The sequence below is a fragment of the Balaenoptera acutorostrata genome, chromosome 3 (assembly GCF_949987535.1).
Source record: "Balaenoptera acutorostrata chromosome 3, mBalAcu1.1, whole genome shotgun sequence".
NCBI classification, from domain to species: Eukaryota; Metazoa; Chordata; class Mammalia; order Artiodactyla; family Balaenopteridae; genus Balaenoptera; species Balaenoptera acutorostrata.
Genome location: NC_080066.1, coordinates 150458834 through 150477247, shown reverse-complemented (window position 1 = coordinate 150477247; position 18414 = coordinate 150458834). Strand labels below are relative to the sequence as shown.

Sequence of the window (18414 nt, the reverse complement as noted above, 5' to 3'; positions counted from 1 at the left end):
TTATTTTTGTAGTTACCGTGGTGTGAGGGGATGGTAAATTATCTATAGAGGTTATGTCATCCAAATAATGAAACAAAAAAAAGGAGAAAAAAATTTACTCCTGAAAGTTTCTTCACTGCAGAACTGTTCCAACCCCTGACACATCTGTAGCTTGTTTGCCAGAAGTCCTTATTTCTGAGATGGAAACTGGACTTTGTATGGAACATTGGGAAAAAGAAGAAATGGTTTGACAGTTCCATCAATCCTTCCTTTCCTGGGCCTCTTCCTCCTTTACCAAAGTACTAAAATCTGAATATAATTATAATACATGACAAGTGGAGCTGTCTCATGAGACGGCTTGGGTATTTTTAGCTCAAGGGCTCGAGAGAGGGGAAGATACAGCCACAAGGCAGAGCTCTGCGGGCTTCACTGTACCTAGTTCTACATTTATTTATTATTTATTTATTATTATTTATTCTACATTTATGCTTTCTCTGAACATGTCGTTAACCATAACACTAGGATCTGTTCTTCCTCCTTAATGCTTACTAGCTGCCTAACCTTGGGCACGTTAGTTAATCTAAAGAAGCCAATTCTGTAAAATGGGGCTAACTGGCATCTAGCAGAGCTTGTGGGGATTAAATGAGATGACATATAAAAAGTATCTAAGACTTCTATTTCTGGCTATAACAGTACTTGGTATAGAACCTGCTCTCCCATTGTAAATAAATAGAAAAATGGACAAAATATCTGAAACAACTTTTTTTCAGACATTTTATAATAGGCAGCATTGGATAGTGTTCCCTGAGAAAAAAGTATCAAAGAAGGTGAGCCCTATGATCCCCACCCAGCTTTCTACCTGGAAGTACTTTCAAAACAATGGCACAGAGCAGGGATTTGAAGAGGGGAGCTAAAACATGCTGGAAGTTTGGAAGGTTGAGGTGGCTGATATTTGCTGGGCAGAATACCAAAGAAGAGGAAACCACACGGTGAAAGAGGCTCAGAAATCTACACAGGGGTTCCCTTGAGTCTTGGGCTGAATATTAAGCTGCACAAGCATAGAGTGAGGTTCCAAAAGCCAGGGAAAGAAAAAACATTAAGGTAATGTACATCATGGTGACTACAGTTAATAACACTGTATTTCATAAATGAAAGTTGCTGAGAGAGTAGATCTTAAAGGTTCTCATCGTAAGAAAATAAAATTGTGTAACTAGGTATGGTGACAGATGTTAACTAGACTTATTTTGGTGATCATTTCGGGATATATACAAATACTGAATCATTATGTTGTACACCCAAAACTAATACAGTGTTATCTGTCAATCATATCTCAATTTAAAAAAAAGAAAAGAAAAGAAAAACTATTGGGGAAATAACAACTACCAGAGATTTGTCAGCCAAACAATTCTCATAGTTCACACAGGGGTAGAAGTCATTCAACTTCTGACTGACCACAGCAGAGATACCTCACTGACTATGCTGGTATTCAGGTGCCTTAGCAGGAGGGCTAAATTAGCCAGAGAGTAAAGGCTACTCTAGGTATGCTTTAAAAAAGCCCAAGAACAAGATTCATAAAGATCAAGCTGTTCTATAATTAAATTAATTGCCCAACAAAATAAAACGACACTCTTTAAAGAAGACAACAAAATCTAGATCCTCAATGATGAAACATTCACAGTGTCCACTATCCAATCAAAAATAACCAGACAGATGAAGCAGTAAAATGTAACTCAAAAACAGGAGAAAATCTGTTAAAGGGAGACCCCAAATGACAGGGATGATGGAATTAGCACACAAAGACTTTAAAACAGCTATTATAAATACGTTCAAGGCTTTAAAGGAGGACATGAACCTAATGAGAATAATATGGAAAATATAAGAAAAGAGAACTCCCCCCAAAAGAAAGAAAAAGAAAAGAAAACCCAAATGCAACTTCTGGACCTGAAAATCACAATATCTGAAATGAAAATTTCACTAGATTGGATAATAGCAGATTAAGACACTATGGAAGAAAAGAAAAATACAGTGCCTTAAATGCATTAATTGGAATTATCCAAACACAAGCACAGAGGGGAAAAAAAGTTTAAAAATCAAATCACAACTACTAAGTGACCTAATATATGTGTAATTAGAGATTCAGAAGGTGGAGGGTGCAGAAAAATTTAAAAATGAGTTTGGCAAATAATATTTTAATTTGATGAAGACTACACATCCACAGATCCAAGTGACAACAACACTGTCATATGGAGATGGAGTGATCCTTTAGGAACACATGTTCTGGAAAGCATTTTCTCTTTTTAAAGATCATATTGAAAGAGTTTCTTAACACAACATAAAGTTAGGTAAGAGGTGGTGAGCTTATCTCACAGTACACAGAACAAAGTCTCACCTCTGGGTGTGTCACGGCCAGTAGGAGGCTGCTGGAGAGAGTGCAGAGGCTGGTTGATCCCTATTTCTGTGGTCTGTTACTGTTAAATACCCATTTAAGTGATGAGGCTAATGGTCTCTTCTAGCTTGGAGTAAGAGAGATAAATATGCATACTGTCTTCTTCAGGCCTTAGAATGGAAACACTTTCCTACTTTTCATTCACTTTAGGAAACCTGACCCTCTGAAAGGATAGAAAAGGAAACTGAACCCTCTTTCTCAGGAGCTATGCCTCAGAAGGTTACAAGGAACCTTAAAGGAGAGTAGTTCAGTGAAAAGAAACCCTTCCCAGATGAATGTATCACATAACTGAAAAATGTGCCATTAGAGGCGGTTTGCTGATCCAGGCCTTTGCAGTTACTGGGATATTGGGGCAAAATGTGCAAAGTGCTTATTTCGCTTATTCCACTGCCTTACTCAGTGCCACATTGCTTAAGTCCGCCCTTGCTATACATTTCTCACATTGCCCTTCATCATCAAGAGATGGCTGGGACCGTGTAAATACACAAATAATAAATAATCTTACCAACTCCCAATCTGGCCATTCATTGACAGAATCAAGGCGCTTATTACATTTTCTTCCCAGACCCTTTAAATAGCTCTTTGTGGTGATAATTTACATAACACAACAAATTGGGACAACGTGAAGGAATTACAAAGGAAATGTCAAAATATCTTGATAAAAAGAGTTTAAGGGCGTATTGAGATTTAACATATTATGCAGCTGCAAGCAGAGTATGGAACGTTAAAATAATATTTAATAGTCTAGGCTATTTATGGTTTTTCATAGGTTCTCCTGCCTGTCGTTTCCAAGTTGGCAACAGCAAAACCATGGCAACAGGAAATTCTTCCCTGCAGTGGAGTTTATGAATGCTTTTCTGTTTTCATGACTCAACTCCTTATTTAATTTCCTGTACAGAAAATCAGAGCGATTACTATAGACTGCAATACAGATGTGCTAATCCAAAGACCCTCTCAAAGAAAAACAGGTCACAGGTGTCTATGGATGGATTTTGAGATAAAATTTAAAATTGCCTTCACACAGACGCATAGCAGAAGTCAACATACTCGAGATACTTGAGAACATAACTCTTTTATTAACCACCTGGGAATGGGAAGGGACAAACCTCTATGTTCATGAGCTGTAGCTAAACAGACTGCTGCACTATTGTGCTTTGAATCAACACATTTTACGAGCCAAACTAATACCAAAGTTAAGCCTATCTGCTTAGAGATTAAGTTAGACTATGGACAATAATAATAGGAAATAAATAAACAAAAATACCTCTAGATATTAAAATATAAAAATGATTAAGAAAACCATACAATGACTACACAGATATGCACAAGGATTATGAAATGAGTTAATGAAGTCAAAAATTCTAGGGCTTGCAACCAGATGGTTTTAAGTTGCAGGAGTTTTTCAGCTAAATATAGTGAAATTTATGCAACACTATCCAGGGGCAATTCTGCATGATCTCCATCCACTGCTTTCTACCTTCCACATTTCTGATAACACTATTTTTTTTTTAAGTCCAATCCTAGCTACTTTGACTACGGTTTTCAATTGTTTTAGAGCCACATCTTCCCTCCCTGGCTTCCTCTCCCCCATCACCAGCAGTTTTCTACAGTAAGTGGCAATGTTGTTTTACAGGCAACTTATCAGGTGAACATCAACACAGCAGGAGGACAATAAGCCTAGTAGGAGGGTGTAAGTATTTCTTACTTTTGGTGTCAAGCTGCGCACGATACTTCTCAAATCCTTTGAGCCGAACGCGTTCTCCCAATAGCTGGAGGAATTCCTCAAAGGCTGGGCCGGCTGATTCATTGTTGTACATCTCTTCTTCCGTGCTCTGTCCAGCTTTGCAGTACATGATGCCTACTTTCTGCTGATAGTTCAGCTGTGAAGGCAGGTGATACAATGCATATAAATATAGGCGGACCCACTCTGTCCGCTTAAATGCTAATAAGTCTTGTAGGCCGTATGCCCATCAAGTAAGCTAACCTCTTTCTTCTCTTGAAATCCTTCTGCTTTCGTTCTTCCCCTTTTAAAAAGGGAGGCCTTAAGAATTTAAAAGTAAAGGTCTACTTTACAAAAGATACTTTATTTTTTAATTGAAGTATAGTTGATTTACAACGTTGTGTTAGTTTCAGTGAATAGCAAAGTGATTCAGTTATACAGACACACACACACATACACACATTCTTTTTCAGATTCCTTTCCCTTATAGGTTATTACAAAATATTGAGTGTAGTTCACTGTGTTATACAGTAGGTCCTTGTTGGTTATCTATTTTATATGTAGTCGTGTGTATATTTTAATCTCACACTCCTAATTTATCACTCCCCTGCTTCTCCCTTTGGTAACCATAAGTTTATTTTCTATGTCTGTGGGTCTATTTCTGTTTACAAAAGTTACTTTAAACTGCTTGGCACTAAAAGCCCATTAAAGTTCTTATAAAATTTGGGGGGGGGGGTAAAATTGGAAAAGACTTATCTCCTAATGCCATTTTTCCAATATATTAAATTATAAAGCTTGGTTATATCTTTGTGACAGCACTCGCATCATCGACACTATGCTTTTCAAATATTTTTCTAAAAGATGAGTACTTGGATAGAAACTTTAAAAGGGGCCTCATAATGGCAAATCAGCTAGTGGTAAATATTCCTTCCTCAAATACAGTTAAAACAAAGCATTCAAGACATTTAAATATGATATAACATTAATAGAAACACTCATTCATCACTGAAAAGTTCAGTCATTCTATAAACAAATTTTAAAGCTGTATTAGTCATTTAACAATAAATGAGTTTTCAATCTTAAAATTTAGACTTTTAATTCTCCAGTAAAATCAGGGCGATCCGTATCACTTAGGCCTGTTTCCAGAGTGGCACTGCAACCACTGTATCAGTAAACTTTTATCTCATAAAAGGGAAGGGGGAAGAGAAGAGGCAAAATTTTAATAGCTAACATTTATTGAACAGCCACTGTCTGCCAATCACTGTTTAGTGTTTAACTTACATTAGCTTATCCTCATAAAAGCCTACAAAGCAAATATTACCCCTGTTTGACAGATATGCAAAGAGAAGGTCAGAAAAGGGAAAAGCAAGTAACTGGTCCAGTAGGGAGAGATTGTAAGTTATCAGCCCTGTGATTCGGCTCTATTAAATATTACCAGGACTCAACCAGGCTTGTCGTGCTCTACTTCTGTCACTGCAACGTATGTCCATAGCCCCTTCTTAGCAATTCCACAGTTGAAAGGTGAAAACCAAATTTAAGCAAATATATTTGGCAGTAAAACTTGATATAAGCTGACAGTAATACTTTTTAATTTATTCCTCTTTCTGTGAATATTCATATTTTGTGGAAATATTAATGTGTTTGACTGTGGGGTGCTGCTCCAGATCCTGGTGACTATTACTCAATGCTGCATGCATTTTATCACCCTTCTAAAGCTGGACCTGTCTTAATTCTGAAACATATCCAGCTCCTATTGTTTCACACAAGAGACTGTGAACCTAAGCAACTCTTTTCAACTTTCTAAACCAAATGGTTCAGAATGGTGATAACTACAAAATGTCATGAGGGAACTCCTGCTTGCTTTCCCCCCTCTCCACTGCATGCTAACTAGTTGACAAGGAAGGTTCAGCAGCTTTTACATGACCCAAAGACACGAGAGCTCCTTAGGACTTCTATAACGGTGCAGAATTGATTTTACTCTGCCTACTTGAACAAGTGGAAGGCAAAGTTCCAAATTTGAAACTTGCAAATAACTGGATATACCAATGTCGGAATCTTTTTAAAATAGCATCCAACCTTGCATTATTGCTACTTCATTTTAATTATTAACAGAAACACATTTAGGATTTAGTTCATTTGTTTTGTATGCCACATGCAGTAAAGAAAAAGAAAGTAAAACCTACCACATACCACTGGCAGCGGGCCTCCTTCAAAGGTCTGAATGTTACTAATACTTAGAGGGGAACTCCCACAGGTAGTGATTTCATCTTGGCTTTAGAATTCAGCTGAGTATCCTATTAGGTCTCAACAAATAAAAAAGTAGTGGTAGGCTCTATGTCTGTTACAAAAGAAGTCCTTAATGAAGCCAGATTCTTACTCTCCCCCTGCAGGGAGAACTGTCAAAGAAAGGAAGCAATCTGGAGCTTGGGGTTATTTGCTCTTTGGATCTGTGCCTCCCAGATCAGCCTTCTCATGCAACAATGCAAAACAAAAGTCACCCTGTTCAGTGGAAAGCATCACAGTGATATTGGATTTGTGGGTGGCTTTTTAAACTTCTTAGATAAAGGCCTAAGATTTCACTGTGCAATATTCAAGAGGATTCATTTACATATATGAAAAAAGAGTTCGGAGAGAAGATAAGTAATGGAACTTCCCGCAAACCACTGTAGAAGCAGAATGCAAGGACAATGAGACAGAGCGCTGCCTTCTTTTGATGGGTTTCTCACACTCTAGTGAGCTCCACCTGCAGACAGGAAAACAGACTGGTATTTGCTGGTTGTAAAAGGAAGGCTCCTTTAAGAGGATGAGGAAATTTGTTGGAATGTCAAATTTCCTGTCCTTTGAAACGGTGCCAAATGTCACTGCTCTATCCTGGAAGGTGACACTATGACTGTATCCTTGTTTCTGCTGCAATGAAGTCGAGGTAGGTGGGTATTCTGTGAACTCAGGCTCCTAGAATCTTCAGTTAGCAACCTTGTTCCCTGCCCAGAATATGAGAAGTTGTTAAGGAGGAGTTATGTAAGTGTAATAAGGAATATTTCAAGAGAAAGAGCAAATGGAAATGGAGTTTAGAGCTATGGTTTGGGGGTTTTGAATTGCTCTGAGGTTATATAAAACACTATTTTTTTTGAGACACACACAAACACATCTGTATGGGTTTATGAATATGAATATATAATACTTTCCTGTAATGCTCAAAATAGAGTTATGATGACACCGGAAGCCATCTTGGAAACAAGTTCGGTTTATCCACAGTTTAGGATTTTGCTTTTGGATGACCGTGAAGTCATGCTGTACAGTTCCATCCTTGCATATCTATTGTTCATATGGAGCACTGATGGAAGTGTTTGGACACTCAACAAATGTTTGCATTGTAAAAAGTGATGATGGTCAATCCAACAGGACCAAGGTTCCGTTTGAGATGAAAGTCTTGAATATCAATAAAGAAAGTGTCTTCCAACACCCACCAAAAGTGACATTGGGCTCCCACAGCTGGGAACCAACAGTACAAAAATTGCTCTTCCTCTCATAAAATAGGCACTTTAACGAAGAATCAAAGAAACAGGTACTGCAAAATCTGACTTACGCAGCCCTGAGTTCCTGGAACGATGGATGATAAAGTCAGAGCCCTCTACCAGTAGAAACAGGTTTGAATAACCAAGTTCTCAGAGACCTCTTAAGAAGTTCTGTATTTTCACCTCTTCTTTCCTGATGTCACAGTCAGAGGAAGGCCACTGGGGGCAGCACAGACCATGAGAACAACCCAGTTCTTCCCTTCTTACAAAATCTTTTAAATTGTCTGATTTAATCCAGAGATTTAAAACAGTCACTATGAGGTATTTCATTGTCCAGCAGTTCTCAAAATGTGGGTCATGAACCTTTTAGAGATGCTTTAGCTTTGCTCTGGGACACAGTTAATTGGAAATAGTTTGATCCTTTCAGTTCTTCCTGTTAAACTCTGACAGGTCTTGACAGAGCAGCATTTAATTTGAGGATAATTTTGCCCCATTATTGAGGCAAAGTCATTTTGAGACTTTACCCGATGCCATGTGAACTATGTATGAGGTTTTCCAGATTGCCTGGTGGGAGCAGGAACTATTCTCAGCCAGGCAGAGGTCTGAGCATTTGCCCCCTTCAATCTTAGGGTGGTTCTTACCCTGGCTGCAAATAGTTTCCTCAAATACATGCACTTACCAGTACTCAGCTCTGCAAATCCTTTATCTCCCTGGCCTCACATCTCAATCTCCACTCAGGAAGACCCCTGGGCTTCAAGTGGGTGCCCCTCCCAGCTCCACAGCCTGGAAACTCTCTTCAGGCAGAAAGTTGGTGCAATCTTATTGTTCATTTGGTTCCCACCTCCCAGAGATCACTGTCCTTTGTTGCCTGATGTCCAACATCATAAAAACCAATGTTTTCGTTGTTTTGCCTTGCTTTTAAAAGTTGTTTCAGATGAAAGTAAATCTAGTCCCTCTCTTTTAATCTTGGCTGGAAACAGAAATCTGATTCCATTTTAAAGTCAACTACTGGTATATAGCTTCTGAACAGTAAACTGCATCCATTTGAGGCATACACAGTTGAATGATTTCTAATAAACCTCCAACCCAGTCAAAACACAGAACATTTCTATCACGCCAAGTTTCCTGTTTCCCATTTGCTGTCCATCCCTGCATCAACTAACAGCCTCAGACAATCACTGTTCTTTTTTTTTTCCACTGTAAATAGGTTTGCCTACATTTTAAAAGAATATTTTTGCTGGGTAAAATTCCTAGTGAGAGTTCTCTTTCAGCATTCTAGAAATGTGGCTTCCACCTCTTCTTTACGCTTTATAGCTCAGGAAAGGGTTAATTTTAATCCAATTGTCTGTCTTACTGTTCTTCTTTGAAGGTATTTTTTCCTCTGGCTATTTTTAAGAGTTTTTCTTTTTCTTTTAATTTCAGCATTTTTTACTATGATGGGCCTATGTCTGATTTTCTTTGTATTTATCCTGCTTACTAGTAGGCAGAGCTCCTTGATTCTGTCTCAATTCATGTGTTTCATCAGTTTTCGTAACTTCTTTACTGGTATTTCTTCAGACATCAATTCTGTCCCCAAATATTGCTTTAACTTCTCTTCTCCTCCTGGGAATTCCATTACATACATGTATTTCACTATGGCCCACATGTCTTTTAGGCAGTTATCTGTATTTCTCATGTTTTCTTGTCTACATTCTTCAGTTAAACATTTGCTGGTAACTTCAATTCATCAATTTTCTCTTCTGCTGTGTCTAATGTGCTTTAACCCATCTGCTGAGATTTTAACTTTTTGTTTTTGTTTTTACAGTTCTAGAATTTCAATTTGATTTTTTAAAAACAAATCCCAAGTTCTCCAGTGACCCTTGATCTCTATTTTTTATTCCTGCAGTCCCCATGAAATTAATGAAAACTCTGAACTGTCACCTAACTTTTTATCTGCAGCTTTATGCTATACTTAAGCCCCAAGCCTCTTACAAATCAGCAAATGTCCAAGGAAAAGAGTGCTGCAGGATGATTTAATTTTGATGAACCCAAATTTCTCAATTATTTCTTTTCTAGACTAAGTCTAGAAAAGAAATATTTTTTGGTGTTATATCTAAGAACTCTTCACCAATCCTCAGGTCCCCCAAATTTTCTCCTATGTTTTTGTCAAAAATTTTTATAGTTTCACATTTCAAACTCTGATCCATTTGAATAAATTTCTGTATAATGTGTGAGATTTAGGTCAAGTTCATTATTTTGTCTATGTAATTGTTCTGGCACCCTTGTTTGAAAAGCCTATCCTTCCTCTACCTTTGTCAAAAAAATCAGTTGGATATATTTGTGTGGAGCTATTTCTGGTTTCTCTGTTCTGTTCCATTGATCCATGCATCTATCCTTCCAATAAGATACAGTCTTGATTACTGTAGTTATACCAATATAATATAATGTCTTGAAATCACATAGAATGATTTCTCCCACTTTATTCTTTTTCAAAATTGTTTTGGCTATTCTAGTTCCTTTGCCTTTCAATATAAACTTCAGAATAATCTTGTCTATAATTTCAAAAATCTTGCTGGGATTTTGATACCGATTGTGTTAAACTGATATCAATTAGGTGAGAATTGACATCATTAATAGGTTGAGTCTTCCAATCCAAGTACATGGTATGTCTCTTTATTTTATTTAAGTCTTCTGTGAGTTCTTTCATCAGTGTTTTATAGTTTTCAGCATACAAGTCCTAAACATGTTTTGTTAGGTATATACCCAACTATTTCATTTTTTATTGGAGGATTGTAAATGGTATTTTATTTTCAGTTTCCACATGTTCATTAAAAGAGATCCAACTGATTTTTGTGAGTTGATGTTGAATCATACAACCTTGCTGGACACACCTTGCAATTCTATAAAGTTTTTGTAGATTCCTTGGGGTTTTAGTACATAGACTATCATGTCATTTGACATAGGGACAAATTTATATTTTCCTTTCCTTCATCCACCTGACTTTTATTTCCTTTTCTTGCCTTATTGTACTGACTAGAACTTCTAGTACTGTGTTGAATAGCAATAGAGACTGTGTACATCCTTGACTTGTTCCCATTAAGTCTTTCATCAACTATGATGTAAGCTGTAGGGTTTTTGTAGCTGTTTTTAATCAAGTTGAGGAAGTTCCTCTCTATTTCCGTTCTTATCATGAGTGACCACTATGTCGTTCCTTATCCCAAGTTCCCCAGCCAATCTGCTTCCTTCGTTCCACCTTTCAGATTCATGTTTGCTTTATATACAGTGTACAAGGTTTTTAGCTGTACTTAGCAGGAAGAATAGGGGAAAATTACATCTGTCCCATACTTCCAAAAGCAAAAGTCCAAATTTATTTTTAAAAAATACTTTGTCCAGTGTTTCTGGTTATTCTCAGTGGGTGGGCTGGTCTGAGACAAGCTACTCTGCCATTACTGGGCATGAAGACCTTGGTCATTTTTTCAAATCCTCATGATTCACATTGATAGCATTTACTTTGGCTTGTTCTTCATAAACATGATAACTGTCTTAACTACTTCCTAAAGATTTACCACTGTACTGTCCTTCAAAAAGAATGACAAAGAGACTGGAAAAATTCACTGTTGGGGGCAAAAAAATGCTAGTTAGAAAATTTATCTTCATTGGAATTTACTAACAAAAATCAAATTGCTTTAAAAAATGACATATGGATACTGGGTATAAAGGTCATTTAAAAAAAAATCTGACAGAGATGCTGTCAAAATTATTTATATACATGTGCACAGACAGATTCTAATCTATTTTTATCTTTGGCATAATGTAAAGGAAATATTCTATACACACACACAATAATCTTATCTAATAACATGCTGTGCAAAAGTTCTCACAAAAATAGAAAGCTTCATATTGGGTATTAAAATGATGATTTATGTACTTGTATTGATTTGACATTAAGATGAATTTCAATTACATAGGAAAAGGCTCTTCATTGCAGCATTGTCTGTAATAGGAAAAGACTGTTATCCATCTAAATGTCCATTAATAGAGGAACTAATGAAGTAAACTATGGTACAGCAACAAAACAGAATATTATGCAGCCATATAAACAATGGGAAAACTTTCTGTGTACTGACATAGAAAGATCTCCAAAATGTATTACTAAGTGAAAAAGCAAATGTTTACAGCATGCTATATTTTGTATAAAAAAAAGGAAACTGGGCTTCCCTGGTGGCGCAGTGGTTGAGAATCTGCCTGCTAATGCAGGGGACACGGGTTCGAGCCCTGGTCTGGGAAGATCCCACATGCCACGGAGCAGCTGGGCCCGTGAGCCACAACTACTGAGCCTGCGCGTCTGGAGCCTGTGCCCCGCAACGGGAGGGGCCGCGATAGTGAAAGGCCCGCGCACCGCGATGAAGAGCGGTCCCTGCACCGCGATGAAGAGTGGCCCCCACTTGCCGTAACTAGAGAAAGCCCTCGCACGAACCGAAGACCCAACACAGCCAAAAATAAAGAAATAATAAATAAATAAAGTAGCTATAAAATACACTGTGAACTTTAAAAAAAAAAAAAAAAAAAAAAAAAAAAAAAAAAAAAAAGGAAACTAAGACTACATATGCGTATCTGGTGCATCTGTATAAAGAAACATAGGAATACATAAGAAACTAATAAAAGTGGTAATACAGGGGAGAAGAGAGGTGAGGGATAGGAACAGGGTGGAAATGGGATCCCTCAATGTAAATACTTTGATTTTTGGATCATTTGAAGATATTAGCTAATTAAAGTCCTGTACGAAGGAAAGTAGTTTAACTTTTTATTTTAAAGCTGAATTTAAAGCACAATTCACAGTTTAAAATCAAGAAGACTGAAATATCTGCAAACAGTTCCTCTGTCTTTTTGGACTGTGAACCAAAGAATCCTCACTGCAAGTCTTAGCCATGCTGAGCTCCTTCAACTGCAAACTGCAGTCCTACCCAACCAAACGTCTTCCAAATGCTACTGCCATCAGTCATGTTAATCATAAATCTTACTACTGGAAAGGCCTCCATCCAGTCACCCATCCCAGCCTCAGCCAGGCAAAACAGCATGGATGAGTCCGTGTAATCATTACTTGTGAACAGACGAGACAAAGCAACCAATGCCACTGTCTCCTTTCTCTGACCTGAGGACGGCCGTGTATATGTCTTCCTGATAATGTACATATGGAACCCATCTGGTGGCCATCTGAACTTTCAGCATGCATTAGCTGATACCATAATCTAGAAGAAGACTGAAATTTCAGAAATGGTAATTGTTCTGCCAAAGCTTCATTCATAGAAAATGGGTTTTGGAAAAATTGTTTTCCCTATGGTTCATTCTTTAAATCCAGCTGCCTGAATCAAAGAGGAAAGTGGCTAGTCAAACTCATTTATCTTCAATAGCATAATGCACCAGGGCAATGAACAGGCTAAGTCAGCAGAGAATTTCACCCATGCCCTTAATCAAAGGAACAGTGCTATTCATTATCAAATAAACACTGCTTCTTTCCTTACATCTTTTCTTGAGATATATATTACAGACCTAATTAGATATGATTACTTTTCCCCTTTAACTTCAATAACTTGAAGGGCAACATTTTAAAGAATAGAGAATCCAACAAATATTTTCATTTCTTTGTATTTTTAATAAGTATCTAGAAAAACTGTGGAGATACTCATTTAGGTAAAATCACTACTGTGTACATGAACCTTGACATTTCCTAATGAAAACAGGTCTTCCAATTTTCTCTTCTGCAAACTGGCAATTGCACTTTATTTTTAAGCTCTATTCTGATTCTATTTGGGTTTTACATGTTATACTTAATACTGGGCACTGTAGCCTGTAGCAATAAAACTTGGATCCATATTTCCAGTTCCTTCTCCCACTCAAGGGGAGGGGAGGGGAGGATGGGGGGTACAGTGTATCGGGTAAGAAAGTGGATTTTGGAGCCTGAATGCCTGGATGCAAGACTTGCCTCCACCAGATCCTAATTGTGATCTGGGGGGGTCCTTCCGCCTCTTTGTGCCTCGGTGCTCTTGTCGGCAAAGCAAGAACAATAACAGCACCTATATCAAAGGAGTCGAAGGGTTAATTAAAATAATTCATGTAAACTGCTTCACACAGCTCCTGGCTTAGTCACTGCTCAGTTCCTGGCTTAGTAATCTGTTTTTATTACTGCCTCACACTCCTGCTCAGCAGGGCTGCTTGCTGTCCCATAACCACATTCTGTGCTTCTGTCCTGCTGCGCTTTGTTCTCATTGTTCCGAGTCTAGACCACCGTACGGCTTATTCTCTAGCCTGATGAAAGGTCCGTTTCATCCTGACCCATCTAACCAATCACAACTTGGCCCCACTGGCTTGTCTGTTTGCAGTTCTCTTATTATACTCATTATATACAGTAATTTATGACTCTGTCTCCTTCACAGGTAACGACTGTGTCTTACTAGCCTATTTATTTTCGACAGTATTTAACAATCTGCAAAGAGTGGTTACTCAATTAGCATTTATTGAATTTGAAAAGTTACGCTTACTTCTGAAAGTTAAGCACAATATATTATACTATCTATAACAGCAGCTTTCTCACAGGATGCTGATAAAGATGAAATAATGCATGTAAAGGACTAATGAGTTATTATTTTATCATTATTCAGTGTTCACCACATGCCTGGCATTGCAGTAAGTGCTTTACACATGCGAACTCCTTGAAACAGAGCCTGGTATAATGACCTTTCATTTCTCTTGCACTGGGTAGATGAGATAAAGGTGTTTTTTAATGACTGATGAAGAAAAACGGCATTAATATGGCAAATTTAAAAGTAACTGAATTAGCCATATTATTTAAAAGTTGGCCTGAATAGATAATGAAATTCCTGATATTTCACAGTGTAGTTTGGAGGACCAAAATAATTTGAGATGTGCAAAAAGAGATGAAAACTTGCAAATCTTAAAAACAAAAGGGGGGCTTCCCTGGTAGCGCAATGGTTGAGAATCTGCCTGCCAATGCAGGGGACATGGGTTCCAGCCCTGGTCTGGGAAGATCTCACATGCCGTGGAGCAACTAGGCCCGTGAGCCACAACTACTGAGCCTGAGCGTCTGGAGCCTGTGCTCCACAACAAGAGAGGCCGCGACAGTGAGAGGCCTGCACACCGCGATGAAGAGTGGCCCCCGCTCGCCGCAACTAGAGAAAGCCCTCGCACAGAAACGAACACCCAACACAGCCAAAAACAAACAAACAAACAAACAAACAAACAAATAAATAAAAACAAAAGGGAGTATCGTGCAAATGCGTATCCAATGTTCAGGACTCCTAAGGGAAAATGGCACTGCTTCTGAAAGCCTCGATCCTCTCAATCGTAAAATAGGCCAATAACTGGAACCTACTGCCCAGGGGTGCCGTGAGGATTAAATCAGATGATGCTGGTAAAGAGCTTAGAACAGTGTAATAAGTAAACATATATATTTATCTAATGTGTTTTCATCATAAGAGATGCTCTCAATTATCTAATACGTGAAGATGTAGGACCATGATGGAAAAACTAAATCCAGAGGTGATCTAAATTTGCTGGGTCACAAACTGCTCTAAATTCTTGATAATGTGAAATCATTGGCAGGTTATTTCATCTTCTTACTGACCTTTCATGATAATGGAAATGGACATCAATCAATAGTGAAAAAGACCCAGGAAGGTATCAGGAAGGTGAATGTGAAAGCATGGGTAAGCCACAAAGCATATAATCATTTCCTAAAACTTTGGGAATTAAAATGCCTACTTCAGTTCCCACATAAATATCAGAGTCTAGTCAAATGAAAAACAAATTTTTATATTTTTGTGAAATACTATCTTTTATAGTATATAGATATAACTTACATCTGCTCTTCTGTTCATTTCATTTTTAAATGGTAAGATTAAAAAAAAAAAAAATGAAAAAAGCACCAAAGATCTGAAAGGCAAAATGCCACAATATAGCAAGCAAATAGTGTTTTCTTTATCCAAGCATAATTACGTGAGCTGTTAAAGTAGAAAAGATTTTAAAGGAATCATTTAAATAAAACTTAAAGGGAGATGTAGAAGGTCCTTTTAGCAAGTCCAGTTTTTTGGTATTCATACTATCAATCTCTTTAAATATAAGGATGTACAAAGCATGAAATTTCAAACAATGATGACATAGAGGGAAACCAAAAATGCTTTGCAAAGATTCAAATGCATAATGTACTGCACTTACAAGCATTTCTTTTTCAAAATCTGTATTTGTAAAGGCACCAAAATAATCAGTTTCTCACAAGGATTTCAAGGCATTAATAAAATTTCCTACCAAAAATATGACTCCCCAGACTAAACACCTAAGTACGTGTGTCCTCTGTTTTTTATCAGTATAATTCTGGGCTTTAAATGCTATGAATATATAAACGGAAAGAGAGGCCAAGCAGTGGTGTCCCTTAGTTCAGATAAAGAGCTGCTCATACAGAATAGCAGGTTTTAAACGTCTAGATTCTACTGCCTAGAATTTAGTAAAATTTCCAAAATAAAATTGGACTCACCTAGACTGCTAAATTTTAATTTCACCGGGAAGGCATTAAAGAAGACAACTAACACATATTATCATCAATAATTTATGAAGGAAAGGATAGTTTAATATCCCCAAGAATAAGAAACCCATCATTTCAGAATAATGGGCAGTTTTGTGAATTAAATAAATGTACCTTTAAGTTAAACTCATTATACTGCTCTCATCTTTCCTGTGTGGATGGGACCATATAGTGTTTATCACAGAGCAGCCCCATCTCCAACATTTTGTAAACACTAAGAGAGGGCACAAAATGTGACAGAGAGCCCATACAATGTCTACAATTGGGGCACCCATTTTTAAATTTAATATAAGTAAAACAAAAGGAAAAAGGAAGAAAATACCTCCTTTACACAAAATAATCTGTTGAATTTAGAATGTGCAGTATATGCTTATATTATCAACATATGATTATATTATCAATGTCTAAATGTTGTTGTTTTCCTTGAAAAGTGTAGTAACTGAAAAGACTGAATCCGTAAGGTTGAACCTAATCATTATTTTTCTACTCTTTCTTTGTTAGAATAAATGCTCAAAATATTTATTGGAAAAACAGCATCCAAAATAGTTAAGTTTATGTATCAGCAGTCTTCTGAAGCATTGACGTGCTCAGATTTACATGTTATAAACATGGATACTGACAGCCTATTTGAAATATACATATGAAATAGACATTAGCTATGCTTTACAATAAGTGAGATGAATGGACGAAAGGAGCAATGATTAGAAAAGTTACATCCAAATATTGGTTCCTAATAATATATTCCTATCAGCTGATTTAAAAGACTGAATATTCCTTGAAACTGATTTTTTTGAACTACCATTCATTTTAATAAAATTCAAATTTTTTCCTAATTAAGAAAATACCATCGAAATCTGTTTATAAAATGGAACTCAATAACTGGACCAATTTTACTTTTGGTAGAATTTTTTAAAAGTGCAATGGGAAAGCTACTACCACTCACTGCCAGGACGCAATATGGCTAAAATATTCAAAGAAAGAATTAAAATAAGAGTATATAGATACAATGTCTAATAAAACTAGCTCATATGCTCAAATGATTCCAAGCAGAATGTGGATACACTCTCTGGTTAGTGGATTTTCCAGATTATAGTTTCGCACTCTCTACTCTTCTGCCTCCTCCATATGGATTATCCTATCACTCATTTGTATCTGGATCAATGGCCCCACGTTAAGGTATAGGAAATATGCAGGTGAGAAAATCTTGAGCACTTTCATTTTGTTACAAATTAGGACCCAGATTTTTTAAATTTTGAATTTTTTATTTAAACACCTCGGCTAAAATACATTTTTGGTGGTATTAATAGACTAAAAATTAAAGCTTTTAAGAATGGTGTGGAGTAGTGGCTCCCAGTACAGGCTTTGAACTTATTAACTGTGTGAACTTGGACTTACTACTGAACCTCTCTCTGTCTCAGATTCCTCATCTCTAAAATGGGGATAAAAATGGTATCATTCTCTTGGGGCTGGGACAATAGTTGGGATAACATATTAAGGTACTTAAAACAGAGCCTGGTGAATATGTTCATTAGTGTTAGCTATTGTTATTACTGTTATTGTTACTACTTATTCCTGGAGTATTTGAAAAATTCATTGCATTTATGGAAGATTACCAGAAGAGTTGAACATTGTTTAAGTACTGCATCAATCAGTCCTGACAAAGAGAATTTCAACAGATGAGAAATGTTCAGAGTTCAGAGTTAAGAAAAAAGAAAGTGAATAATTGCAAAGAGAAGATCCTTCACAATAAATAGTATCAGTTTTCCCCATCAAAAAAGAACTATTCAGGTCTGTATTCTGGATGCCTAGTGGACACCTGAGCAGCAAGAATGTTCTCCCCTGGCAGCCACACTTACCCCCTGTTCATCCAGTTTCATGAGCTGCTCTGTGACTTTGGGGGTGTTGAAGGCCAACCGCAGGCACTGGACGTTGAGCTCGGGAATCACGTGCTCCAGCACTTCCTTCAGGGGCAGTCCCCGGGCCGTCGAGTGCTTTGCCGTTGAGGGTATGGCATCCTCCAGCACTGACCCTCTCAGTGTCATGAGCTGAAAGAGAGACACGTGCTCTGGTGAGATGAGCAAATACATCAAATGCACTGAAAGCCCAGTCTGAGGTCCCCCTTAGGGAGCTGGAAATGACATTTGATTGATTGAGCCAGTGAGGGAGAAAGGATGAGGGA

At 37.4% G+C, this 18414-nt stretch overlaps 1 protein-coding gene across 14 annotated transcripts in view; it reads right to left on the bottom strand.

Moving 5' to 3' along the window:
• SIPA1L1 (signal induced proliferation associated 1 like 1) overlaps window positions 1-18414 on the bottom strand; it is a 372579-nt gene that overhangs the window by 94329 nt on the left and 259836 nt on the right. For all 14 annotated transcript variants that reach the window (XM_007184390.3, XM_057543410.1, XM_057543413.1 and 11 more), the window contains 2 exons: window positions 18092-18280; window positions 4131-4305 (listed from right to left, as the gene is read on the bottom strand). In XM_007184390.3, coding sequence (XP_007184452.2) covers window positions 4131-4305; window positions 18092-18280 — 364 coding nt within the window. The remainder of the gene's footprint in view (window positions 1-4130; window positions 4306-18091; window positions 18281-18414) is intronic.